General features: G+C 40.0%; 1 protein-coding gene across 1 annotated transcript; it reads right to left on the minus strand.

Annotated features, from left to right (window-relative positions):
* Positions 1-69: 69 nt before the first annotated feature.
* On the minus strand, positions 70-27,257 carry rbm46 (RNA binding motif protein 46). Its single transcript, XM_041779076.1, has 11 exons — positions 27,151-27,257; positions 25,232-25,438; positions 24,807-24,987; positions 22,606-22,762; positions 19,568-19,697; positions 17,508-17,605; positions 13,831-14,227; positions 12,765-12,776; positions 7,382-7,575; positions 7,191-7,293; positions 70-326 (listed from the first exon to the last, which is right to left on the minus strand). Exons 1-11 carry the CDS (start codon positions 27,167-27,169, stop codon positions 70-72), a joined length of 1,755 nt encoding a protein of 584 aa, XP_041635010.1. The 5' UTR covers positions 27,170-27,257.
* Positions 27,258-27,408: the final 151 nt, after the last annotated feature.

A 27,408-nucleotide genomic window follows, 5' to 3' on the forward strand; every position in this document is an offset into this window, starting at 1 on the left:
CCAGTACAGAACTTAAACTTTTAATCCAGTCAGTAAAGTGAAATTTAAAGCTAGGAGTCTGTCTCACCGTCAGTAGAAGGGTGGAGGGGAGTTGTAGTACATCCTCTGTGTTTGGGAGGAGGGGGGGCTCAGTGTGGACATAGAGGGGATGGGGGAGAGAGGGGAGAGGGGGTAGGGGGTTGGCGGTGGAGGTGGAGGAGGAGGAAGGCAGGAGGCAAAAGCTCTACCGCCGCAGGTGAGCAGCCCGGGACTGGTGGACGGAGGAGGGAGTGGAGGAGAGAGGCTGTTGGGGGAGTCCTGGGACGCTCCGCTCAGGAAGGAGGAGTCTGGAAGAGAGACAGAGGAGGATGGTGTGAGGCATGATGGGAAAGAAGCAGGGAAGCGACATAAAAGATGTAGTTCACAGTTTAAGAGGCTGCAGGCTCAACCTTCTATCGTACTGATTAAATGCTCTTTTCTGACAGTATTTCCACCTCTCCATCAGGTCTGGCTCTGACTCAGGTCAGCGTGATGCCCTCTCCTCTGCCTGCTCTGTGAGTCAAAGAGTGCGTCTACACTGACGTCAGTGAAAATAGGAGGAGGTGAGCGATCCAAGCAGAATGAGACCCTGTCTCCTCTGATCTTTCCAAATCAGAAGGAAATTTGAGCTTTATGCAACTTCTCAAAAATATCTATGAAGAGCATGTCAGTTTGTCTTTGGGATTGTAGCCCTGTCATTTAAATTAGAGGTGCTGGGAGAAAAACACACAAATATTAATGTCTACAATTCTGACTCAATTTAAAATGTCCAATAATCAATAGTTTTATACATACTTTAGTTTGAGCTCAGTTGCTGGGAAACACCCCCACAGCATGATGCTGCCACCACCATGCCTCACTGCTGGGATATTTAGGAGATTTTTTGGAATTCAGGTGTTTCCATTGCCAGTTTTTTATTGCAATATTTAGATTTTTTGCATTTCTAAGGGTAATGGAAACACAGCTGGAGATGCAGGCTTTAGAACTGAGACAGGATAACAAGCTGGATGGTCCAAATCCTCTTCAGTCCACAGGACACCGTGTCCATGATTTCATTATGAATATCGAATTTTAATCAATCTGACCACAGAACAGTTTTGGCTCAGAGAAGAAGGCAGCATTTCATGCTTCATTTAGGCACTGGCACTGTGTAAAAGAGTATTAATTTAGCACCTTTATCACAGAAAATTCATGTGATACTAAACCCCAAATGTGACTCCTCAAATCGAGTTCAATCATGAGATACTGAAAGGCTCACACATGTAGTTTAAATAGCACTATCAGTCATTATTGTGGGAACAAAACAGCATGCTTTAAGCTGATTTCCTCCATTCAGACAGACAGCTGCAGATGATGAAGGAAAAGATAGAGAATAGGCCTGGGCGATATGGCCTAAAAATCATACAGCAGTATTTTTCTTGCCTTTGAAGGTGACGGTATTATATCACGGTATTACAAAATTAAAAAGAGATAATGCTTTTCAATCCCACTTCAAGTGTTATAAACCCCCTTCTACCCTTAAGACAAGCCTCTGATGGCTTACTTAATTTAAGTCTAAGTATAGGCCCACAAAAAAAAAGTTAGGTTTTTTTAAATCTCTCTGTGTTTACTTCTGTCTAACTGCACTCCAAGTTTCACATTTCATCTCTTTCCTTAAGAGGTGTGTTAAGCTGTTAATAACTTGAACACGTTTCCTGGAGAAGGCGTTCACAATAAATGCGTTTCAGAAAATAACAGCCGCGGACTTTTATTTTGAAGAAATTGACGGAAGTATTGTGCTTAGCATCGAGTTAGCTTAGCTTTGGCTGCTGTACCGTAGAGTTTTTGCAGCTAGTTTACAGCAGCTTTTCTGACCTCATTTAACCTCGCAGCCTGGATCTTTGATTCACTGTGGACTTAGAAAACAAAGCCATAGGTTAAAATAGACATTTAAACAGTTGTTAAGCCGTTGTAAGATAAAGACCTGCAGCGCTGGGCTCCGAGACCAGCCAAAGCAGTGCTTCACTTGTGTTAAAGCCCCAGGCAGGCTGACAGAGACGGCACGCTGACTTTGCTGCAGTACAGCCATCAAACTTTGAGAGGAAAGAACATGTTTTTGCCTGCTAACCGTGCATAGACATTAGTTACCTGGCTACAGGTAACGCTAGAGCTAAATGTGCTAATGACTGGACTCAGCCTGAGCTGTCCGTCAGAAATCACTCGCTCTGCCAGCTGATATACCTCGCGTGTGCATCACAGCACAACGTAGGCCTTGAAACTGGTGATCACGGTGTTGCGGAAATCCATTCTGTGGCAAAAATTTTACCGGTGACTGTATTAATACTGGTTTACCGCCCACCTCTAATAGAGAAACAGCAGGAGTAGATGATGAGCAGAGAGAGAGTGTATCAGCTTAGAGCATGTGGCACAGTTACACCCGGTCCACCAGATCATATATTTTCATTAGAACTGGCCCACCAGTATGAGGTCTGCAGATTTCCTCCAGTATAAAAATGTAAACTTAACCTTAATGATTTATAATATTCTTGTTGATTCATAAAAATTAGAAAAAGTAAACAGTGAAAATAATTTGATAAAAAGTCAGGAATGTGGGAAAGAAATTCATGTTTTCTCTATATTTTCAATTTTGCATCTCACAGTTATGACTGAAAGTTATGGTTGTGACTTTTTATTTCATATTTTAACTGTTACATCTCATAACTGACTTTTTATTAGGGGTGTAAATCACCAGTTTCTTCACGATACGATACAATATCGATTCTCAGAACAACGGTTCGATATTTGCCGATATCACAAACTCCTGCTATGATTCGATTTCGATTCGATTCTATTTCGAGGCCTGCGATCGATATCAGACGGTTTTGTGAACCCGTTTACCACAATCTGTTACTTTTCACATAAAGGAAAAAAAAACACAATATTGATACTCTCTCGGCTGCTAGCCGTTAGCTGCTGTCCGTGCCTAGTGGTCATAACCAAGCACGGTGGGGGACTTTCAAATTAAAAGCATAAGGTAAAAATGGCGATTAATATCAATGCTTATACTTTAAATCGATTTGACTGAATCATTGTTCAAACATATATTGATCAAGATCGATGAATCGTTACACCCCTACTTTTTATCTGATATTTTTACCTTTTAGATTAATAACTTTAAATTTGAAATCCTATTTAGACCTTTAAAACCATGATTTTGACTTTTACCTCACATCTTGACCTTTTTCAACTCTTAACTTTAAATCTTATCTCATTTATCTTAGAAACTCATTATTTTATTTTATTTTTTAATATTTTGACATTTGAAACTCATGATTTTGATGTTTACCTCATATTTTGACTGTTAGAAAACATGGTTTTGAATTTTATCTGTTTTTTACTTTTAAAATGCATTGTTTCAATATTCTATCTCATATTTTGCCTTTTAAAAACATTATTTTGACTTGAAATGTCATGTTTTTACCTTTTAAACTTTTAAGTTTGACTTTTCATCTCAGATTATGAGTTTTTGACTTATCATGTACACCTTTTAATCTCAAAATCATTTATCATCAGTGCCAAGTTTTTTACCACCATAGTTGATTTCTGGTGAAAATAAGGTTGACTTTTTATGGTTAAATACTGACTCAGTTAGGCCCTCAGGTTAGACCCAAGTTCAGAGTCCGACCCCTGCTGTGATTGAGTTTGACACCCCTGGCTTACAGCTTTGCAGGATGGATGACAGACATGGAACATGGACAATCAATCTGCTCTGCAAGCCTTCAAACTGTAACTGTGAGGATAAAACTGACAGTGGACAGCATGCTGTTTATGTAGGTAAACACAGCTACCGGCCGTTGTTTCTGTTAAATCTTTTTAGAGAATCTGTCAGAGCCTGTGTTGTCATCTTCAGTCATATCTGCAGCTTTTCCTCAGCAAAACTAGAAAAATAAGGGCACAGCAGACTCTTCAGCTGCCTAAAACCTGGGGCACAGAGCTGAAATAAATAAAAACGTCCAGAGCACGTTGGGAGTATCGCTCTGAACGCCCAGAGGAAATTCAGATCTGATCTCATCTGGACTTTCCATTTAGTTGAGAAAATCAGCCTGGCGGTGTGAGAGGAAGGGGAATAACAGAGAGCTGTGGAACATTATCAGTAAGCGGGGGAAATTGCACAGTTGGTGCACATCAAATAGGAGTCTTCTACTTTTCAAAAGCTGCGTTTGTGAACCATCATCATGGGCGTCTGAGTGAATCATCCATCTGAATAATAGCTCTGACATTTGAAGTTATAAAACTACAATCATTATCCTAAAATCACCTGCAAAGTCACTCCTTTTAGGTGGAAATTAGCAGAAAAAAAAAACTTTATATCCTGCAGGGGTTGTCGGTGGATCAGAAAAGAGCAGAGAAAAGCAGATAGGAGTAACAGAGGGTATTTTCTGGTTGTGGGTTGAGCTCTATCACCAGCAGAGATCTGTCGATCCCTCTGGAGCTGCCAGCTTCATGAAATATGGATGCAGCGTAAGAGAGTTTGATTAAAAGCATCTCCCAACTTTCCCCTTCATGTTTAAAAGCATCCTGTCTAAAATGCTGTTTTCCCTAGTGTTTGGTGGCGAGCTGCAGCAACACAGACAACTCTTATATTCAAGCATCCATGTGCCTGGAATGTCCCAGACCGATGTGAAGCCGTCTGTTAAGTCCCAGATTTTCCCGCACGGACGGTTGGGGTGATACTGCTCTCTGCTCCGACCCCAGGAGACGTATCTTAGTAAAACAAGTTCTGCTCTATTTTCAGGGCAGACCAGCTGTGAGAGAAGAAAGGCATGATGGGGGATTGTTGAAATATTGTGGTGCCTCGTTAAAGGAGTCGGTCCATGACCTGATTTTAGAACCATGGAGCATCTGTCTGACTCCTCATACGCCGTCCCAAAGTGGAATATAAACTTTGTTGGACTGAAAAAGAAACATGGAGCAGAGCTGCTCAGGGGGTTTGAACAAATGTAGAAGAACAACTTTCTGGTGAGATTAGTTTGATTTTACATGTTCGCTGCAGAGAATTCTCTTCACATCTTTAATCCCAATGCCACTAAAGGCATTAATTCAGTATTTCTGATCAGTAAGGGTTCAAATCCCTTCATTTGAGTGTTTGAATTCTAAATTCTGTGTTAGAAATATGGGCCGCGACTGCCCTCTACAGGTGGAAAATGGCTACTACAACATAATTTTTCTATTGGCTAATCTGGAGGCAGGTGGGGCCAGTGTTCATCACCACAGAGTTCAACAGTTTAAGTGACCATTAGCAACTTTTAATTCAGTCTTTGTTCGGTGGCTGAGAGGACAAAGCGAGATCTGCATCTACCCTGAGGTCTCTCTCCAGATGGTCTCACCTGGAAGACCTCCAAACACTGAGGCCACCTCAGCTGGCCCCTTTCGACCTGAGGAGTCTCTTTTCTACCGCTCAAAGCTGCGATCTGGTTTTTGTTTGTTGCCCAAATATCATGACCACAGGTGAGGGTTGGAACAAAGATCTACCGGTAAATGGAGAGCTTTGTCTTCTCAAACAGGCAATCTTTGTCTTAATAGAGCTGATCCATAACAGAAGCTATCCAAAGACTCTACAAAGAGGGCGCCTTAGACCGGACTCTGATCCAGCGCTGTAGTTTCACTAAGATTGTGTAAAATGTCTGAAATATGTAGAAGCAGAGATTTCTCACAGACAGGTTTATTCCTCTGTCTCTGCGTGGTTTAGATTTAAAGCAGAAAGGATAATGTGCATGTAAATAAATGATGAAGGTTATATTGAGATTGTCAAATGTAATACTGCAAAGATGACTCCAGCTCTCTGTGCTGATGTGTGAATATAAATCGACTTTAATGCTTTGAATACTTCACCGTCGTCTGCTCTCTCTGTGTGAATCACAGATCCTTTGATAAAAATCTTAAGAGTTCTCTTAAGAGTTCTCTCAATCTGTTGCCCCTTCTTGTTGCCACATTTGCCCAGTTTTGCCACATTTAACAAATTTTAATAAGATCTTAAACCACTTTTTGCCACTTTTTACCCAGTTTTCACCACTTTTTGCCCTTTAATGCCACTATTTAGCACCTTGTTATCCATTCTTGCCACTTTTTACCCCGTTTTTATCACTTTTTGCCCTTTAATGCCACTATTTAGTACCTTGTTATCCATTCTTGCCACTTTTTACCCCGTTTTTATCACTTTTTGCCCTTTAATGCTACTATTTAGCACCTTGTTATCCATTCTTGCCACTTTTTACCCCGTTTTTATCACTTTTTGCACTTTAATGCCACTATTTAGCACCTCGTTATCCATTCTTGCCACTTTTTACCCAGTTTTTACCACTTTTTGCCCTTTAATGCCACTATTTTGCACCTTGTTACCCATTATGCCACTTTTTACCAGTTTTGCCCACGATTGCCACCTTAACCTATTTCTTGCCTCTTCTGACCAATTTTACCCATTCTTTCAGACACGTTAACCCATTTTTGTCACTTTTTTTGTCCCTTTTAGCAAATCTTTGCTACTCTTTATCATTTGAATCCATTTTTGCCACTCTAAACCTGTGTCCTGCTACTTTTAACTTCCTTTTTTGCCACTTTAAATCTATTTCTTGCCCCCTTTAACGATAATATTCCAATTCTTTTAGACACGCTTAACCCTTTTTTAGCACTTCAAACCTATCCTTTACCACTATTAACTCATTTTGTTGCCACTTAAACCTATTTTTGCCTCTTTTCACACTTCTTTCATTTTGTTTCTCACTGACATCATCTCAGTTTCTTCTACTTTATTTTCTGGCATCCTGAGGTGTGTGCTTCGCTATGAAGCCTGGTTCATGGAGACTGGGGAAAGACCTGCACCAAACAGCCCCAGAATCAGCTTTCATTTCTGTAGACAGGGTGTCGAGGACTCCAGCCTTTGTTTTTGGGTGCCTGCTCTACCAACTGAGCTTAAAGATGCAGCCCTTAATCCTGATGAGTTATGATAAGGACTCAAATCCTTCACATGATAAACCTGATTGAGTGGTGAGACTAGCGAAGATGCACAGCTCTACTCTTCTGATGTGCACAGACGATCACCAACAACCCTGCTTGTTTCTTTAGTTGACAGGTAAGTACTGGCCTACAGGTCAGAGCATCTGTATATGAGAAATCCTGTGAGTGTGTGACAGTACCCAGGTTACACAGCGTTGTCTGAGCAGCCAGCTCTTTGGCGTCTTCCAGCAGCACGCACAGCTTGTCTGGGATGTAGGTGCTGTGTGTGGGCGGGATAACCACCTGCAAAATTAACGTCCCGTGAAACGAGTGCAGAAAGTTCATTTGTTGTTGTGCATGCAGAGTAAAGGTGCAACAGTGTGTATTAGACCTTAAAGAGCAGCAGCAGCCTCCCGTCCTGTCCAGGTGTGGAGTACAGCTGGTACTCAGGCGGCGAGCAAAAGTTCTTACGGCAGTAAATGTCGAGCAGGCTGACGGCTGAGCAGATCTGACTCTGTTTGAGGGACAGGACGCTGGTGGGGGAAAGGGGGGTGCCGGGGAAGAGGGGGAACACGCACCTGTCGGCTTCATCTGGGCACAAAAACACAAAGAAAAGATCAGCGTTACCTCTCATCAAACACTGATTTATTTCATCAATCTGAAAGTCGTTTTCATTCACTCATCTTCAAATTTAAAGCATCTTCATGGAGCATTTCTTATTAATAAAGTCAGAACAGCTTCTTCTTCATATGACAGAAGAAAGGGTTAGTAGAACTAAAAATAAATGAGCGTTAATGATCTGAGACAGACACACTCCTCGTCCTCCATGAAGAATCAGCAGCATTACTGTCAGTAAACACTTGAGCTGCTTTAATCACTGTGATACATGAAAAATACCCACTTAAACTCATTATAATGATGAAATCATTAATTATCCTGAAGGGTATGTTCATGAGAACATTGCTCAATGACAACACAGACGACTGAAATGCACACATTTAACTTTTAATCATGACAAGCAGAGCCTTCAGGATTAAAATAAGAGGAATAAAAGCTGATTATCAATTTCAGTTAAATCCATGATAATGAATTTGAGTTTAAAAGTGTGTCTCATGAGGATATTTAACACTAATTAATCACAGTTACACTGAGAGTTGTTTTTAGATTTTACTGTGAATGAACATAAAGAAGAGAGGCATGGCAAAGGAGCTTCAACAAAGAAGCATAGCTTAAAAAGAAATGTGTAGATCAGCGATACTCGGCGCATGGCTCTGGAGCCACATGTGGCTCTTTTATGTCTGAATTTGAAATATTATTCTCCGGAAAACCATAAAAAAGGGAAACTTTGACCTCAGAAATATCCATTGCAGTTTGTTTCCCAAACTTACACAGCCGGCTTTACTGGTCAAATTTAATTATCAACCTTTATTTTTTGTCTGCATATTTTGATTGTGCTTATTTGCAATTTTTTGCCAATTTTTCCCCTTTTTTGCAACTTTTTGCTTATTTAGATGTCACTTTCCCATGTTCCACCACCTTTTTGCTGCTTTTTGCCAATTTTAGTCATTTTTCACTCATTTTCCCCTACTTTTTACTACTTTTTGCTACTTTAAGTTATTTTTCACTCATTCTCACCATCTTTTTGCTGCTTTTTGCCACTTTTAGTTAATTTTCACTCATTCCCCCCACCTTTTTGCTGCTTGTTGCCAATTTGAGTTATTTTTCACTCATTGTCCCCCACTTTTTGCTATATTTTGACAATTTAGGTTACTTGTCACTCATTCCCTCCACCTTTTTCCCTGCTTTTGTCAAATTTAGTTATTTTTCACTCATTCCCCCCACCTTTTTCCCTGCTTTTGTCAATTTTGGTTATTTTTCACTTATTTTCCACCACTTTTTTGCCACGTTAGCCACTTTTAGTTATTTTTCACTCATTCCCCCCACCTTTTTCCCTGCTTTTGTCAGTTTTGGATATTTTTCACTTATTTTCCCCCACTTTTTTGCTACGTTTGCCAATTTTAGTTATTTTTCACTCATTTCTGCCACTTTTTTCTACATTTTGCCAATTATAGCTACTTTTCACTCATTTTCCTCCACCTTTTTACTGCTTTTTTCCAGTTATAGTCACTTTTCACTTGTTTTTTTGCCACATTTTTGCAGCTTTTCTTTCTTTCTTTCTTTTTATTGCCAGCTGTAAGCCATTTCTTTTTTCTCGTCTCACTCATTTCTGCCATTTTTTTCACCCATTTTTTGCCACTTTTGATGCAGCTTTTTCACCTATTTTTGCAGCTTCAACTTATTTTTATTGTCACTTTCACCCACTTTTTACCACTTAGATTGTGGCTCTTGCAAAGGCATTTTTTTATTTTTTTTTTTACAATTTGGCTCTTCGGTTTAGCAGAGTTGATTAACGCTGGTGTAGATCAAATATTTCTCTGCTGCTCAAGAGTCTCTTAGTTTCACTGTGAAAGGCCTGGTGGTGATGATGGTGCTTAATTACCGGTTATTACAGTCATTACTGTACTTCATATGAATCTGAACATCAATCAGCTTTAATCTACTCAGCTGCTGGACACAAACAGCTGCTCTCTCTCTCCTCGTCTAACTCAATAAATCTGTCTCTAATCCCTCCATCCCCATCCATTCAGTTTCAGCCCCTACATTCAGGCATGCCTGAATCCCCACATTTCTGTCTACCAGATATCTGTAGCCATAACCTGATATTTCATTTCTCCACTCCACTTGCTTTATCTCAAAACCACCCATTCCCTCTCCTTCCCTCCCTGACAGAAGGAAAAAGTATCTGATTACATATTTTCTCTCATTAATATTTCACTGTCCATTTATGGGAGAGTTAACTCTAAAACTTTTTTAATTTTCAAAAGTGTCTGCAGGCGACAGGAAACTGCAGTTGTGTGTCATCACTGGATAATTATCACGACTGCATCGATATACAGGAGGAGGAGTTGATGAATGTGGTTCATAATGGATGAGACAAAGTTAGGAACTGCTAAATGTAGGAGATGAATCGTGGAAGAAAAACATAACGAATCAAAAAGAAAAGACATGACAGTCATTGTTCTGAAACTAAAGGTGAAGCTGGAGTTCAGACTCAAATCTGAAAGGATCTGATTTATTTACTTAGTTCAGTTTGGTCAGTAATACCCTCCTCATATATTTAACCATTACCATCAGGGTTTTTCCTGCATATAGAATTAAGTGGCGGCCACCACCAGGAAATTTCTGCCGCCACCAGCCCTCAAAGCTCTGACGTCATGACAAATTGTATTTTCTGACAAGCATTACAGCAGGTGGATGATATTTTTTAATGAAATTATGGTATTACGCCAATTAGGCGGTGCTGTGCCCAGGAGTTGGTGCCTAAACTGTCAAAGAAGAAAAAAAGAACCATGAGTTTCCTCAACTTCCTAGATTGTCTTTGGATTAACACAGCAAGGATGAACGCTGCGCCAGTTGCCAGATATTGCCCATGCGGGCAAACGTCTACTCACCCCCTCCCCTCTCGCTCGCAGTGGTTAAATTTACGTGCGAGGACTTAAAACCTGCATGTGTGAAATAGTATAAACTGCTCGTGAGCATGTTTAACTTGCTCGCCCTTTTTGACATAAATATGACGCTGTAGCCAGACACTCTGAGGAGAGCGCAGAGGGTTGCTGCGCTCAGTGTGTGTGAGCTAAAGACACACAAAATAGAGGAGGCTTTTAGCTTTAAGGATAAACACAGGGCTTTATCATCTCTGCATTTCTCCCTCTACTTAATGCTGTAGAACAGGCGTGTGACAGTGCGCTGTCCTTATATACGCACGCGCTTCCACTGTTTCTGTCTGTCACGTGTGCGCGGGCTGGTTAGCGTGCATTTATATATCGGTAATGTCCTTTAATTTAAATGTTAAAGCCACAGCGTGTCATTACTAAGACTGTGCGTCAATCAGACGTATCACTGAACAGGAAATATGGATCAGTATTGACAATTAGCAGGTTTAAAACATGATCAAAACTCGTTGCGCGCACGAACCCGTCTAATAAGGCAGAGAGAAGGAGAGAGGAGGTCAGGTAAACGATGTGAAGCAACAGCTGAACTGAACGGTCACTGATTGTATGTTTTTGTTAGATATTTTACATTTCCTCCAGGCAGAAGCTGCAGTAAACTTCTCAGTTTCTCTGATTTTATTCATCAAAAATATAAGCAGAAAGAAATAAACAAAATGTTGATCCTTCTGAACTTAACCCAGAAATCACATTAGCCTACATATCACTTATACATATATATTTTTACAGATAATTTGTTATGATAGTTAATAAATAATTTTACAAAGATAAACACAACAACAGCATTATTAAGGGATTAAGGGTAAAATGAAATAAAGGGTGTGACAGACAACTTTATGGTGGAAATTAGTTTCAGTTAAAATCAGAGATGATTATGCAGGTCACATGACCTCTTTAAGTGGACAATGAGTCAGTTGTTAGGGACATAAAATTAAACATTCATTGAAGAAAGACTAAAAAAGCTTTCTGATGTTAATAACAGCTTTTTAGGCACAACACTTGTATCATTAAAACCTCTATCAGGTCAGACCAGGAAACCATTCAAAATCAAACCACGAACTTATGAAAAGAAAAACATTTTCAGTAGATTTAGCCTCTTAATTCCACTCTCAAAGTTTACTAAATTAATGTAATTACCTTTAAAATGTACAAAATTTTCTCCTTGGGAGCATGCCCCCAGACCCACCTAGAAAGGTCGGGCTATGCATGATCAGAATGGTACCACCACCGCCTCAATATGAGCCAGGAAAAACCCTGACCATGTAATAAAACTGGATCTACAACACTCCAGAGGGGAGGGGTAAGGAGGTAAGGCTTAATGCTAGTAAGCTTTAGTCTATAAAGGAGGAGGCTGGGGTGGAGGAGGTGAAGCTTTAGTCTATAAAGGAGGAGGCTGGGGTGGAGGAGGTGAAGCTTTTGTCTATAAAGGAGGAGGCTGGGGTGGAGGAGGTGAAGCTTTAGTCTATAAAGGAGGAGGCTGGGGTGGAGGAGGTGAAGCTTTTGTCTATAAAGGAGGAGGCTGGGGTGGAGGAGGTGGAGCTTTAGTCTACAAAGGAGGAGGCTGAAGTGGAGGAGGTGAAGCTTTAGTCTATAAAGGAGGAGGCTGGGGTGGAGGAGGTGAAGCTTTAGTCTATAAAGTAGGAGGCTGGGGTGGAGGAGGTGAAGCTTTAGTCTATAAAGTAGGAGGCTGGGGTGGAGGAGGTGAAGCTTTAGTCTATACAGTAGGAGTTTGGGGTGGAGGAGGTGAAGCTTTAGTCTATAAAGTAGGAGGCTGGGGTGGAGGAGGTGAAGCTTTAGTCTATACAGTAGGAGTTTGGGGTGGAGGAGGTGAAGCTTTATGCTTTTTATTCTTCATTTTTTGATTATTTCGGCCATGTTCATGTATTTTGCATGAATTCTGGCAAGATTGTGTATGTTTATTTGATCTTATTTCAAACTGAAATCGTATTGTGTGGCAACCAGTGAATCCCACCCCTAACATAAAGTGCATTTTTTTGTGCATAGCAGCTTGAGTGTGACTAATATCAGGGTTAAATACACAGCTGTATCGAGAGATTGGCTGTGATTGGTTGTGGGAGCTGTGGGGCGTTAATTAGGATCAGATGATCACAGCTGAAAGTTTATAGTTGAGATAGTGGTGGACGTAAACTGGGATCAATACTGTCATCAGTAAAATTCATGCAGTAAAATGGATTTTTGCAACACCATCATCACCAGCTTAAACGCTAGTATTTTTTTTGTGTGCGGGACACAAAATGCATAAAAAATTCAGCCACTTGCGTGACACAGTGATGTGTGACAGCAGCTCAGTCTGAGTCTATTCATCAGTTTGTTTTGCTCCGACACTGAAGATCAGCCAGAGAAAAAGACAAAATCCGGTGTTTGTTTTCAGAGAAGCTGATGTCAGTATACTGACATAAAACTAAAGGTGTGCTGACCCGGATCATTTATCTAAAATTCTCCTTCAGTGCAGTAGCAGACAAAGATTTGTGGCAGACAGCACAAAAGTACACACCTGCAGCTAAAATCAAAGCAGACGTTCAAACCAGAAATCCATAGGAGGGCTACAAATAGAGAGAATAAAAGCTACTGTGGTTGTTTTCAGACTCCTACACAGAGCCCTACAGAGTTCAGACATCTTCCTACTGATCATTTCAGCTAAAACCAATGTGTTCACAGCCGTATCACCACTTTCTCCTCAAACGCTGCTGCCTCTGCGGCCAGCATTTTAATTCTAAAGCTTCAAAAACACCACAGGAGCCGTTCCACATTCTGTGCATTTTGACCTCATCAACTTTTCTGTTGCAAAGCAGAGCAGTCTTTCGTAAATAAGTCCTTTGAGGAGAACTTTGGCAGAGAAAGTTTCAGAGAACTTTGAAAAGAAAAATAACATTTTAAGTGTTTGATTCCTCCATCTGTTCTCTAAAAACATGCAAATTCCTGGATAAAGTGTTCAAAATCAACAAAGGAGCGAGATATCGTCCCTCTGCCACTGCTGAGGTTTACAAAGATTTTTGATCAGGAAGAAGAATGAGGAGAAAAAGAGAGCAGAGCTGATTTTACTTTACAAACAGTGACATGGTGAGGAAGAAATGATTTTTCTGGTGTCATCTCTGAAACTCGCTGCTCATCAACATTTTAAATCATCTGGATGGAGAAGGTTTATCTGAAACTTTATCTGTGTTTGTGCTTCTTTTCTACACTCTTTAAGTTTCCAGCAGCTCGTTTCGATTTTCTAACAAACTACGGAGTGATTAAACTGCCTTCTCACCTCCTGCGCAGAGGGGGCTGCCCAGGCGTTGCGGCAGAGGCATCATCCTGATTGGAGCGCACCTGTCCATCATGGCCCCATTTGCTCTGTGCAGGATGTAAGCCCCGCCCCCTTCTCCTGCCCCCGTGTTGGTCCCGAGGTACCCCCTGCTGTACCACCTCCTTCCTGCGCTCCCATCTTTGAGGCCGGGTGGTTTGGCGAGCGTCACGTCCACGCTGGCTCCGTCGATCACGGCTCCTTTCATGAGGCTCAGGGCGTCCAGGGCGTCGTCGCGGCAGCGGTAGTGGACGAAGGCGTAGTCGGTGAGCTTCTTGACCCTCTCCACGGAGCCTGGTTTGAAGCGGGAGAACTCCTGGTGCAGGGTTTCCTCCGTGGTGCTGAGCATCAGATTACGCACCTGGAGAGGAAACAGAACAGGTGATGTTCAGAGGATCATCAGTTAGACGTGATCATATTAACATCTCTTACCCCCAGATGTGCATAAGTAAATATATTATCATTTTAAACCCACAAAGTGAAATAAATAAGTCTTATGTTATCAGGAGCGTAGCTAGAAAAAATATTACACAGGGCCCCTCTTAAGCAACTGCATTATGATGTAATTTTGAACCATAATTTCCCATTTATGAGCATTATTTTTGCTAAATTTACTTGCATTGTTTTGCAGTGCTGGACTATACCATTTGGACATTTTTAAGGGAGGAGCAGGGAACCCCCCCCCCCAGTATTTATTTTACTGTTTTTGATACAGATTTAAGTCCGTTGACTGATACATTTAGTCACTTTTAATTCAATAATGTCACTAAATCAGTGATACTCAACATGTGGCTCTTTTGTGTCTTAATTTGAAACATTATTCCCATTTTTGACACTTTTATCCTGCTTTTTGAAAGTTTTTGCCCCTTTTTATGTCTTTTTTGTTACATTTCACCCACTTAAGCTGCCTTTTGCAATTAAATGCCACTTACTTCCCATTTTGACACTCTTTGATGCGTTTTGTGCATTTTCCCACCTTTTGGCTTATTTTTTGCCCATTTTAGTCACTTTTCACTCATCTTTTGCCTTGGTTTTGCCACTTTTGGACCATTTTTGCCACCTGTAACTCTTTTTGTTGCCACTTCTCACCCATTTTGCCACTTTCTGCCCCCTTTTTGCCACTTTTCCCTCAGTGTTTGCCCCTTTTTTATACTTTTTGCCCATTTAAAGCTGCCTTTTGCAAATTAAATGCCATTTTTTTGCCCATTTTCCCACCTTTTTCAGATTTTTGCCACCTTTAACTTATTTTTCAGTCACTTAACACCAATTTTTGCCACATTCTGACCTTTTTTGCCACTTTTCCTTCAGTGTTTGAAACTTTTTCATTTTTCGCCCATTTAAGCTGCCTTTTGCAATTAAATGCCTATTTTTGTGCCCATTTTCCCAACTTTTTCAGATTTTTGCCACTTTTTGACATTTTTGCCACCTTTAACTTATTTTTCGGTCACTTACCATCCATTTTTGCCACATTCTGCCCTTTTTCACCACTTTTCTCCCATTGTTTGCCGCTTTTTGACCACTTTTGCCACCAACTTATCTTAATTGCCACTTTTCACCACTGAGATTATGGCTCTTGCAAAGGTATTTTTCAGTGATTTGCCTCTTCGGTTTAGCAGGGTTGAGTAACACTGCACTAAATGCTAAGAAAAGTAAATAAAATCATACTTTTTATTGTGGGCTTCTCAAGGGCCCCTTCCTACTGTGGGCCCGGGTAATCAGTACACCCCCCCCCCCCCCGCGCCCCCTGCGTTACACCCCTGTATGTTATCAGTGTAAATCCATCAGGAATAAGTAAAATAACAGTTATGGGTACTGGTTCCAAAAATACTTATAGTATATTGATAATTAGCAGTGTAAAAAGTGAACCATGTGTTTACATGAGTCATTTTTATTCTGCCCAGGCTTTTATTCTGATAAATGTGTCCACGTAGGCTCGCTACTGTGCATGGTCACTAGAATAGTTACTACCCTGTTCCAAAGTTTGGAATCTCCTGTTTCTCTCCATACAGAGATTTAAAGACTGTGTATCATTTATGTTTAAAAAAAATTCAGATGTTGTTTTATTTGTCATTAGACAGTGTCTCTGCAGAGCTGTTTTAGTTTCTTTTTTCCTCTCTTATGTGTTTGTAAAAACAACAATATTCTAAACCAGTGCTACTCAGCGCTGCTCAACCAAAGAGCCAAATGATTTTGAAAATACCTTTACAAGAGCCACAGTCTAAGTGGTTAAAAGTGGCGAAAATGGGTTAAAGTGGCAATAAAATAAGTTAAAGTGCTAAAATGGTCCAGAAAAAGTAGCAAAATTGATTCAAAAATGTGTCAGTGGTTAAAATGGTAAAAAAAAAAAAAAAAGGTAAAAATGTGGCAAAAGTGGCAAAAAAAATATTGGAAAAAAAATCAGCTTAAATATGCAAGACGGGGCAAAAAGAAAATGGCAAAAAGGGGGAAAATCTGAAAATAGCAAAAAGCAGGATAAAAGAGGCAAAATCTGGTGGTAAATGAAAAATTGATAACAAATAACGAGTTACAGGTGGACAGAAACAGTAAATATGTGGCAACAAATTAGTGTCGAGACTTAAATGGGCAAAAGTGTCAAAACTGTCAAAAAGTGGCAAAAAAATGGGTGAAAATTGGCAAAAATGTTGAGAAAAGGGGCAAAATTTATTAAAAAAATGAGTTACAGGTGGTAAAAATGGTTTAAAAAAAAAAAAAAAAAAGTTAAAATGTGGCCAAAAAAATGAGTGAAAAGAGACTAAAATGGGCAAAAAAGAGGCATTCAATGGAAAAAGGCAGCTTAAATGGGTGCAAAGGGGCATAAAGTGGAAAAAATAGAAAAAAGCAAGACAAAAAAGGGAAAAACTGGCAAAAAGGGGCAAAAGAAGTGGCACACTTGCGGTTAAAAAGCTGTAAAAATAGATTAAAAGTAGCAAAAAAAGGAGGAAAATTACAAATAGGGGCAATGGAAATATACAATCAAAAAAATAAAGGTTGACATCTTAAGCCAGTGGCTAATTTCTGAGTTTAAAGTTGACCTTTTTTAAGGTTTTCTGGGAAAGAAATAATTCAAATAAAGAGGTAAAAGAGCCACAAAAGAGCCACATCTTGAGTATCACTATTCTAAACTGATAATAATTGGAAGGAAAACTCTGAAAACTTAAACTTGAAGTTGTAACAGACTGAATATTAAAGTGTATCTACTGGAAGTTTTCTCCGTCTGCTGTCTGCTCTGTTTCTCTCCCACATGTCTGAAGTGTTCTTTAGGTTTGTCTTTTTGCCCTCAGGTCTTTTCTCAGCCTTTCAGAGTAAAAGCCTCCACAGTAATTGATCCCCTTGAGGCTGCGCAGCTCCTCTGAGTCTCCCCCCGGCTGCTCTCGCTCTCTCTCACCTCTGATCCGAACAAGTCAGCTTCCTAAAACGCTGACTTCCTGTCCAGGAGAGCGGCCATGTGGGAGCTAACCTCTGTGTTTGGGGAGACTCTGAATTCAAGGCTTATTAGGTTTATAGACCGGGCCCTGAAGTCAGAAACTGCAGAGCCCTGCAGGAATCTAACTTTTCCTCTTTCCTGATTGGGATAAATCAATAAAATCTTTCAAATGTATGGAAAACAACTAGAACTTGTTATTTATATATAATAAACTCACATAAAGGACTCTGACACGCTGCATGACCTCCTCGTCGACATCTTTCTCCGGCTCGGCCCAGTCCACCTGGATGGAGTGACCCCACAGCTGTAAGGTTCCTGTGAGAGAAGATCCACTACACTCATTAAACACCTTTATAAATCACACCTTGACTTAGAGACACCATGATCAGCACAAACTGATCCTACAAAGCTGTAAGGAGCTGATGTTTAACATGAGAAAGTCGACCTTTAAAGAAACATTTAGCAGAGGAACCCCATCAGAAAAATAAACCAGTTTACTTTATAAGAGATGAATACATAAAATCACAGAAACTGGCTCACTCTCTAGGTTTATGAAATATTTTAGATACTGTAAGGGCTCAGTTAGAAAAATATCTAACATAGGAACAGTCACTTACATATAAATATTTCAGAGCAGAAATTCTACAAGAAATTCTCAAAGCTGCATACTAGTATACTGCAAGAAAATCTGACCAGTTACAGAGCATTTTCCTCAAACATCACATATTTTATTCTGTCTGTAGAGGTGAAATGATCCATCGATGTATGCTAGTATATCAATTGGTTGATTAATAACTGCTTCAAGCTATGCTTTTATTATGAAATTCCCCCCGCAAGCCTGTTGACAGTTTCCACCCCTGGCAGCGCCCTCGCCGTATACAATGGCCGTATGAGGTTGTTCACAGATTAAAAAAACCCTCCACTCGTTATGGCTGAGGTAGCGCTAGTGTTAAAATAGAGCCGCCTCACGTTAGATTTATAATGAAAATATAAACTGTCCAAATTTAACGTGGTTCAAGCAGGACAGCTGTTCTCTGTATACCCCCCAACCCCGCTCATCACAAGAGTTCAACAAAACTCTGCTCTAGTCTAAGCTCTCCATTTATTAAAATCAAGGTTACATGAAATCAAAAATAATAAAAATTCATTATATGCCACCTCATTTAAATCTCATAATGTACAAATAAACTTCAAATGAACTATCTGCCCTTGTGCAAAGTATGAAAGGTTGATATAGAGCAAAAATATCTGCTGAAGTCCACATGGGTGTAAAAAAGTTCAAGAAAAAAATCTAAAATGGCTAACAGGCCAAAAATGTTGATTGTTATTATAAAAGATTGCAGAAAAGTCCATATTGGTGCCTTAGAGCAAACAAACATTTTTCCTTGGAGCTCCCCCCACTCGTATTTAAGGCAAAGCTGAAACCCCCAAAAATGTACACAATAAAACATATTGTTGCCAAAAATCAACATCAATTCAAGAGTTTCACTGATAAAACTCTAAGAAAATGGCTCTATGCATGTTTTTCTTACCAAAAGATCATTGTATAAACTGTTCATTAAGTGTTTTATCATGATTTTACCTGATATATGCAAATCTAATTGCAACAACCTCAGAGCAGAGCAAGACTCGTGGGACGAGGCTGCTGTTTCTAGTGTCCCTGGCAAACAAACAGAGGAGCAGAAGAAGCTCCAGAGATCTGATGATTAATGAAGAGGCAGAGATTATTCCTCATACCTCTGTTAGCACCTGCTACAATAGTGAATCTATACGTGAAAGTCACTGAGGACTGCTGAGAGGCTCTGTTGGACTTCTGCACCAATTAAACTTAATTGACTTGAAGAAGAGTGTACTCTGTAAGGATTTTATCAATGTAAACTCTTTAAATTTATGCTAATTTTTGAACACAATGGATCTCTTTGTTTACAAGTGTGCCTGGGGAGGGTAAAGCATACGGCAGGCTGTGAGGAAAAGAGCTGGGATCCACAAAAGTTCACCTCATAGAGTTATCTGACAATACAGAAGTAAAAAGAAAGAGATCCCGAATAATAATGGTGTAAGGATCATCAATCTAAAGTGATTAAATCAATAAATGCAGTGAATTTAAACTTCTATTTCCCCTCAGACTGTCTGCTGTCATCTGCTGTGGACTGGCGCCCCCTGCTGGACAGAGCTGACCCAGAGTCAGCAGACTGCAGAAGGAAATGGTGTGAAGCAGGAGTCAGACAGAGACGAGGAGGAGGTGGATGAAAAGGAGGAAGCAGATGGAGTACATACCTGGGATGAGTTTCCTTCGAGCCATGGCTGCAGCTTTGTGGGACTCGTACTCTACAAAGGCGAAGCCTCGATTTCTGCTTTTGTCGACGGAGCTGGGATAAACGATCACATCCACCACGCCGTCTGTCACCTACAGCACATAAACACAGGAGGACCAAGGCGGAGGTAAACAGGCAGAGATGTCTCCTGAGTGGAGGAGGATGAACAGTCTGCTCCTTCTTCTGCCTGTGTTTACCAGACTCTGACCTAAAACGCCACCTGTTTTTATTTCCTCTTGTTCATTCAGAACAAAACAAAGAAGTCTGCTGAAGTTTTACTTCTGTGAAGTGATTAGACTAACATCGGTGTAGTTTGGGGTCTGGTTTAGGCCTCTGTTTGGCCTCCTGGAGGTGTCATAGCAGATTAAACATCTGCAAAAGAGAATTCACTACTATTAGAGACACACAGAGAAACACGGCTTACAGTTTCTCCAAAAATTGGAATATTACAAAAGTACTTGGTCAGGGCTCCTTTTGCATGAATTGCTGCAAAAATGCAGTGTGGCATGGAGGCGATCAGCCTGTGGCACTGCTGAAGTGTTATGGCTACTCTGATAGCAGGAGACAGGTCTACAGATTTGAATCTCAGGCTGGGTAAATGCCCTAGCCTGAAGCAGAAAGTTGATATGAGAACTGTGGTTTTAATTGATAAAAACTGATGATTATATGTAGGGCTGGGCGATATCTGGAGATTTTAATTTATACTGATATCTTTCTATACGAGATATGACACGGGACAATATCGTTATAATGATATAATTACTTTTACGTTAAAATAATTAAACGCGAGTTGCCATTTCGCCTACCTCTCTTGACTCTGTGTTGGTCTTTGTCCTTCCCAGTCCCCCCTCCTCCTCCGAAACTTCACGAAACTCAATGACCCACCCCCTCCCCCTCTCACCACAACAACAGACACAACATGGAGACCGCTAACAAAACAAGTGTAGTCAAAGAGTTAGTCGGTAAGAAGTAAAATAGTGGCTCTATCATTTGGAGATGGTTTGGTTTTAAGGCATCAGATGATCAGCAAACTAATGTTTTTGTAGAGTGCCGAAAACAAGTCGAAACTAAAGACTCGAGCACGACAAATCTCCATCATCATTTGCAGCAGCGGCACAGGGTGTAGTACGGAGAGTGTGATGGGGCGCATTCACATCAGAGCAGCTTGGTCCGCTTTAAACGAACTCTGGTCTGTTTTCCTGGTTAGTCCGGTTCGTTGGAGTGATGTGAAAGCTCAAACAAACTCTGGAGCGGACCAAACAAGCAGACTCTGGTCCGCTTGTAAACCGGGGCTCTTGGTCCGCTTCCTAAAGAACGCTGGTGCAGTTTGTTTCAGGTGTGAAAGCAGAGCGGACCAACTTGTGAACAGGAAGAGGCATAAAGCGTAATGATATAAGGATTTATATGTAATTTAATGCACTCAAATACATGTCGGTACCTTGCTTGGTGTCTGTGTTGCCATAGCAACAAGTCGTAGTCTGTGCTGATTTATTCGTATCATGTAAAGAACGACATGCCGGACAGCTCACCGCCTCGCTGGCTGTTCACAATGCCCCAGTGCAAAAGCAGAAACCCCACGACAGCATAAATTCTGTTTTTCATTGTTTATGTGGAAGAAAAGACTGCGGAAGGAGTTTCGTCTTCTTCTACGCCTTCTTTTCTTCCTGGTCGCCATTTGTTTGTGACAACAGCGCCCCTAACAGGCACATATTTCCTGTTTTGTGAGCTTAACACAGAGAGACATATTTGTTACATTGCCCATGTCAGTTTACTTTGTTTATTAAAACAAAATATTTGAATGTTCAGGATTCAGGGACTGTTCACAAGAGAAAGCACTTTTAATAGAAAGAATACTAATCTCAGAGAAAATCTGCTTTGTAAGATGTAGTAAATGTTATTTTTGTTTTGTCTTTTTTCTTTTCACATTTTGCTTATTTGCACAGCTATATGTATTTTGTTTTGCAGAGAAGAAATTTACTTTATATAACTACTTATTACTTTACTTATTACTTTAATAATTTACTTTATTTCTTGATTTAATTCATCTAATTATATATTAATTTATATACAGGTAGTTTCTTTTCATGTAATAAATGTACATGTGGATTTAACTCAAAACTGAATCTGTTTATTCCTTCTCCATGGACAAATATATCAAGATATATATCGAATATCGAGATATAGCTAAAATATATCGAGGTATACATCTTGGTCCATATCGCCCATTCCTACTTAAATGTTTATCATATTTACTAATAATGGCAGATTTACACACATGGAACAAACATTATGGCATTCCCTCCCTAATATCAGTTGTTTTGGAGGGTTGTCCTAATAGCTGTAATGGATTTAAAAGTGTATTTTTTCTCCTACCTCTAAAGTGCATCAGCTGGCCTTAACGTTTGAGTCTACAAGCTGAGCTGAGAGCAGAGGCAGCTGTACCCGGTCTTATCTTCTGTGTGAACATTCATTAAACACTGAATGAGACAAACTTCCCTCCTGTCTAACGTCTTCTCTCAGACTATCAGGAGTTGTTCACTAGACTAAAAACAGCCAAACCCTCTGGTTTCTTCTATTTTAACAACCTTATTCAAGCGAATGTTTTTAACATTTTCCTCCAGCTTGTGAGACTTTTTCCCTTGAGTTAATTGAAGGCGACGCTGCTGAAAAACACTTTACAAATTCATTTATTCTCCAACAGTGCTCACACCTGCAGGGGCTTTTAATTTGGTATTCAAAAGGAAGTACTCAGACAGAGCCACCTCTGTTTAATTGGATCACTCCACTTTTGCGACTATTTTGCTCTGCAGTCTTTCTGGATTAATTGTAAAACAGGAGTCAAGTAGTTTAAACAGCCGCCCTGTCGTCATGGTTACCCCTGTCAATCACCGATAAAGTCTGAGAGGAAACTTTTCTTCATGCTGCTTTTGCTGAGCTCATGATGGATCAGTGCTTTAGGAACGGAGACTGACTGATGTGACTGTGTGGGTATCTGCCTACCTTCTTCATCTCCTCCATGATCTCCTCCTTCCTCTTGTCTTTAGGGATGGAGCCGATGAAGAGCCGACAGTTGTCTAAGCTCACACAAACTCCGATGTACTTCCCAGGACGGATCTCGTAGTTATCCAACATCTGGATCGCTCTCTGAGCTGCTTCTCTGCAAATCAATCCATAATCATTAATGATCAGATTTTTTTTGTATTTTTGATGATTATTAAATTACACAAGATCTCAGCTGATAAGGACTAATGCAAATGTAATGTAACTAGTAGAGTAACTAGTTACATCTTGCTGTGAGTAACTAAGTAATGTAACTTATTACTGTGTTACAAAGTATCTCCTAATGTGAGCTTCCTTTAAATAGATTAAGCAGTGGTTAATCTGGGATCCAGGACCCCTAGGGGGCGCCAAAGATCTCAGGTGGGGCACGAGGCTTTGTCTGCGAGGAGGTTGTCAAAGTTAGGTTTGCAAATATTAAATAAAATTAAGATAAAGGCCTTAAACAGTTAATACAATGGTCTTTTGGTAAGAAAAACCTGTGAAGAGCCACTTCCTAGAGTTTTATTAATAAAACAACTAAAGAGATGTCGATTTTTGATTGTTTTTGTTAAAGGTCTTGGGGGTTCTCAGCTTGACTTCGAAGGAAAAAATGGTGGGGAACCACTGGATTAAAGCAGGGGTTCTCAACCTTTTCAGCCCCAAAATAAAGGTGTCAGAGACCGGGGACCCCCACTGTACCTGAAGGTGGCTGAACACAGCCATACACATTCAAGAATAGTCATGTGGAGACAAGACTGCCCTCTTAAAAATGTTAATCCTGTTGTTTAAAACAGAATTTAAATACATTAAAAATAGCTAAAATGGGTTAATAATGGCAAAAAAATGCTGGGTAAGGTGTTGAAATTGGAGTTTAAAAGTAACAGAACTGAGTTAGCAGTGGCAAAAATTGGATAAAAGTGGCAAAAAAAATAACCAAAAATGGCAACAATGGGTTAAAGTGGCAAAAACGGGCATATTAAGTGGTAAAACGGGATTAAAAAGTGGCTGAAATGCTGTTAAAGTAGCAAAATTAGGTGGTAATTTGTTTATGTGGGATGAAAATTAACCTGGCAAGAATTAGATTGTGAAATGTGACGTAAAAAGTGGTAAAAGGGGTCAATAGTGGCAATAATGGGTCAACAGAGCAGATAATAGGCAGAGAGTGGCAAGATTTGGTTTACAAGTGGCAAAAAAGGCAGAAAAAGTAGTGGAAAGGGTTTTAATCTGACAAAAAAAATGGATTTTTAATAATGTAACTTAAGCTTAAGCTGCAATTTTCAAATCGCAGAAGGTTCAACGTTTCTTTGAGTGAAAATAGCAGTGTTAAACTTTCTTTTTTGCAGCAGGGATGTTATGCATGACATATCATGCAATCATTCAGGTGCCATTTTTTTTAGAGAAGACTACAAAAAATCCTACCTTCTTCATTTTTGTACTTTTTTCTCATTAAATAAAAGAATGACAAAAACCCTTCAATGCAACAGTTCAAATCCAATTTGCAATACAAGTCAGAATCATCAGAATTAGATACTTTTAAAGAATTGTTCAGTCAATAAAAGAAACTTGAGGAATAATCGCATATCAAATTGCAATTGCAATACTGGGGGGGGGTCGCAATTAAATTCTTTTTCAAAATCATTCAGCCCTACTTTTTAAGTGGCAAAAATGTGTTAAAGTTGGCAAAATTGGTGGGAGAAAAGTGATGACAACGGGTTGAAATCTGGCAGAATTGGTGTAAAGTGGCAACAGTGTAAATTAAAGGAATATTCCTAGTTTTTTAAGGTATCTGGAGACCCCCTCTCAGTGTTTTGCAACTTCAACGCTGAGAACCACTGAATTAAAGTAACAGGAAGGTCTAGTGTCTCTGTCAGAGTCCCCTCTGTAATGTCAGATATTTAAAATTATTATCACAGCCTGTTGGTGACAAAAACAGCAATTTAAGTTTACAATCTTTGACTAATTAGAGACTCTGGTGAAGATATTATATCCTGTTTCACTGCTGCCAGAGCCATCTCCATACAGAACTCCTTTAGATCTAAAACTACACAGCTAATAGCGTCTGACACAAAAATAAGGCTAATCAGTGCCCTACATTCCTGTTCTTCCTGACAAACCCGACTATAGACTGTTAATAACTGCAGTGGCGTTTTTAAAACTGTTACCTGTTGGTGTACATGACGAAGGCGTAGCCGCGGTTCTCTCCACTGAACTCCATCATCAGTCTGAATTCATAGATCTTCCCGGCTTTGTCAAACAAGGGCACCAGCTCGTCCTCGTACATGTCTCTGGGAATCTTCCCCACAAACACCTCGCAGCCCCTCGGGGGGGGCGGACCCTCCCAACCTGAGAAAACAAAGTCGAGATCAGGCAAAAAACAGAGAAGAATGCCTCAAAGAGTCGACAAACTCTGACCAATAACCACTGCTGATATAATAATCACCCTTTAAGGCTGCATCTCTGGGTTTTAAATCGTTGAGATGCAAAACACGCAAGTTCCCCCACCAGAGGGCTCCCAATCAAACCCAAACCAATGAAACCCATACACATAATAATAACTAACTACATTTAAAGTCAGTCATAGACAGACCTGGTGGGGGTCCTCCAAACTTCCTCTGTCCGTTCTCCTGCACCATTTCATAGCCCGTCTTCTCTATCAGGTCCAGCAGAGCCTTCTCTTTAGCACATGATGCCTTGAACTCATCCTCACCCTGAAGACAACTCACTGTCCCAGAGTCTTCATCCATGTCTGCCCCCCACTCCCTGTCCACGTCTGTGCCCCACTCTTCATCCCTGTCTGTCCCACAAACAGAATCAGTTTATTCAAGTTAATGAAGGCTTAAGGATGAAGGTGATGTAATAGTACAACTTAGAAAAGGGTTGATGCACAGATGAACTGGTTTAACCTCGATATCAGTCCTGTTGACTAACATCGGACAGCTGCAAATGAACAGATATTAGAGGCTTTTCAAGGATCTGCAGCAGCGCTACTCAACCCGAGAGCCAAATAGTTGAAAAAAACCTTTGCAGGAGCCACAATCTAAGTGGTGAAAAGTGGCAAAAAGGTTAAAGTGCAGTAAAAATAAGTTAAAAGGTGGCAAAAATGGCCAAAAAGCTGTAAAAAGTGGCAAAACTTGGAAAAAAGGGGCATTTAATGGCAAAAGGTAGCTTATATCCACAAAAACTGGCAGAAAATGGAAAAAAGGGGGAAAATAGCAAATAACAAAAAGAAGGGCAAAAGTGGAAACAAGAAGTGGCAAAAATTGGTAAAAAGCATCAAAAATGGGTGAAAAAGGGCAAACATGGGGAGAGAAAGCAGGAAAAACAGGCTGAGAAAGGAAAAAATGGGCGAGAAGTGACCCAAAAAAATGAGTGACAGGAGCAAAAATAGTCAAATGTAGCACAAAAACAGTTAAAAGTGACTAAAACAGGCAAAAAAGCAACATAAAGGTGGCAAAAATGGGCAAACCGCTGTAAAAAGGTGGCAAAACTTGGAAAAAGGTGGCATTTAATGGCAAAAGTTAGCCTTTAATGGTAAAAAGTGGTGGAAAATTGCAATAGCAGTAGAAATAAATAGCAAAAAGCAGGACAAAATGTCAAAAATGGGCAAGAAGAAATGGCAAAACAGGCTAAAAGCAGCAAAAATTCAATTAAAAGTGGCTAAATAAAGCCTACTGGGAAACAAACTGATTAATGTGACTTGCAATGGATAATTTCTGAGGTCAAAGTTTCCCTTTTTTAAGGTTTTCTGGGGAATAGTATTTCAAATTTAGGCACAAAAGATCCACACACTGAGTTTCACTGCTCTACAGGAAGCCTGTATGAAGCCCAACCCTATCACATTATTATTCATATTTTTAGACTAACATAGGCTTAGTTCTGAAATAAATTACTAGGATTTAAATGCAAAGATCAACTGTCCAAATTCAAGCATACATACAGCCACTTTAATGTTGTTTTTAGGTATAATGCAGTGTGTCTTGCAGAAAGAAGGACTGTAAATTTAACTAAATCACACCGTCTTAAAGCGATGATATTCGACAGCCTTGAAGGCTCATTTTCTGCCTAGCAACAAAACATTTCCTGTATTACTGCCTTATAAGTCTGTTTGGTAAGCTTTTACAGTGGTGTCTTCTGCCTGTTTTATTTATATTTTACTATATTTAATAAATTATTACACAGAGAGACTATTCCTGGTGTTTATAAGATGACAGTTTAACATTCTCTTTATGAAACAGTTAAGCTAACGGTAGCCAACTTATTTTGTTATATGTTTTATGTATCATAACCCGTCAATAATAACTGTATGCTAACTACATTTGAGTATAAAAATAAAGAAAAGAATAAACAAAACAGCAACAGTGGGGCTAAATGTTAGCATAGTAGCTAATGGAAAGCTAGCTAGGTGTTACGCTAACGGCTCCGGTAACTTTTCCTTCATTCAAACGGTGTTTAAAATTAACGGTTGGCTAGTTTGGCTGAGCTAATGAAGCTAAAATAAACTCTTACCAGCTACTGCAGCGGCCATCTCTCCCTTCAGACGAACGTTTATCCTTGAAAAATGTAAAAATATTAAAATAATAAAAGTTCATACATCAATTAACGTGCTTCTATTACAACTTGACGGAATATTAAAATCTCACTTAGCAACAAGACACGAGCCACGTTATTTGGACGAATCAGCTTACCGGTTTCATGATTGACAGGAAGGCAGGTCCGGTTGGGCCAATCAGCTCATTCCTCAGGGACATGAAAGGCGGGACAAAA

This window comes from Cheilinus undulatus, linkage group 22 (genome assembly GCF_018320785.1).
Source record: "Cheilinus undulatus linkage group 22, ASM1832078v1, whole genome shotgun sequence".
NCBI classification, from domain to species: Eukaryota; Metazoa; Chordata; class Actinopteri; order Labriformes; family Labridae; genus Cheilinus; species Cheilinus undulatus.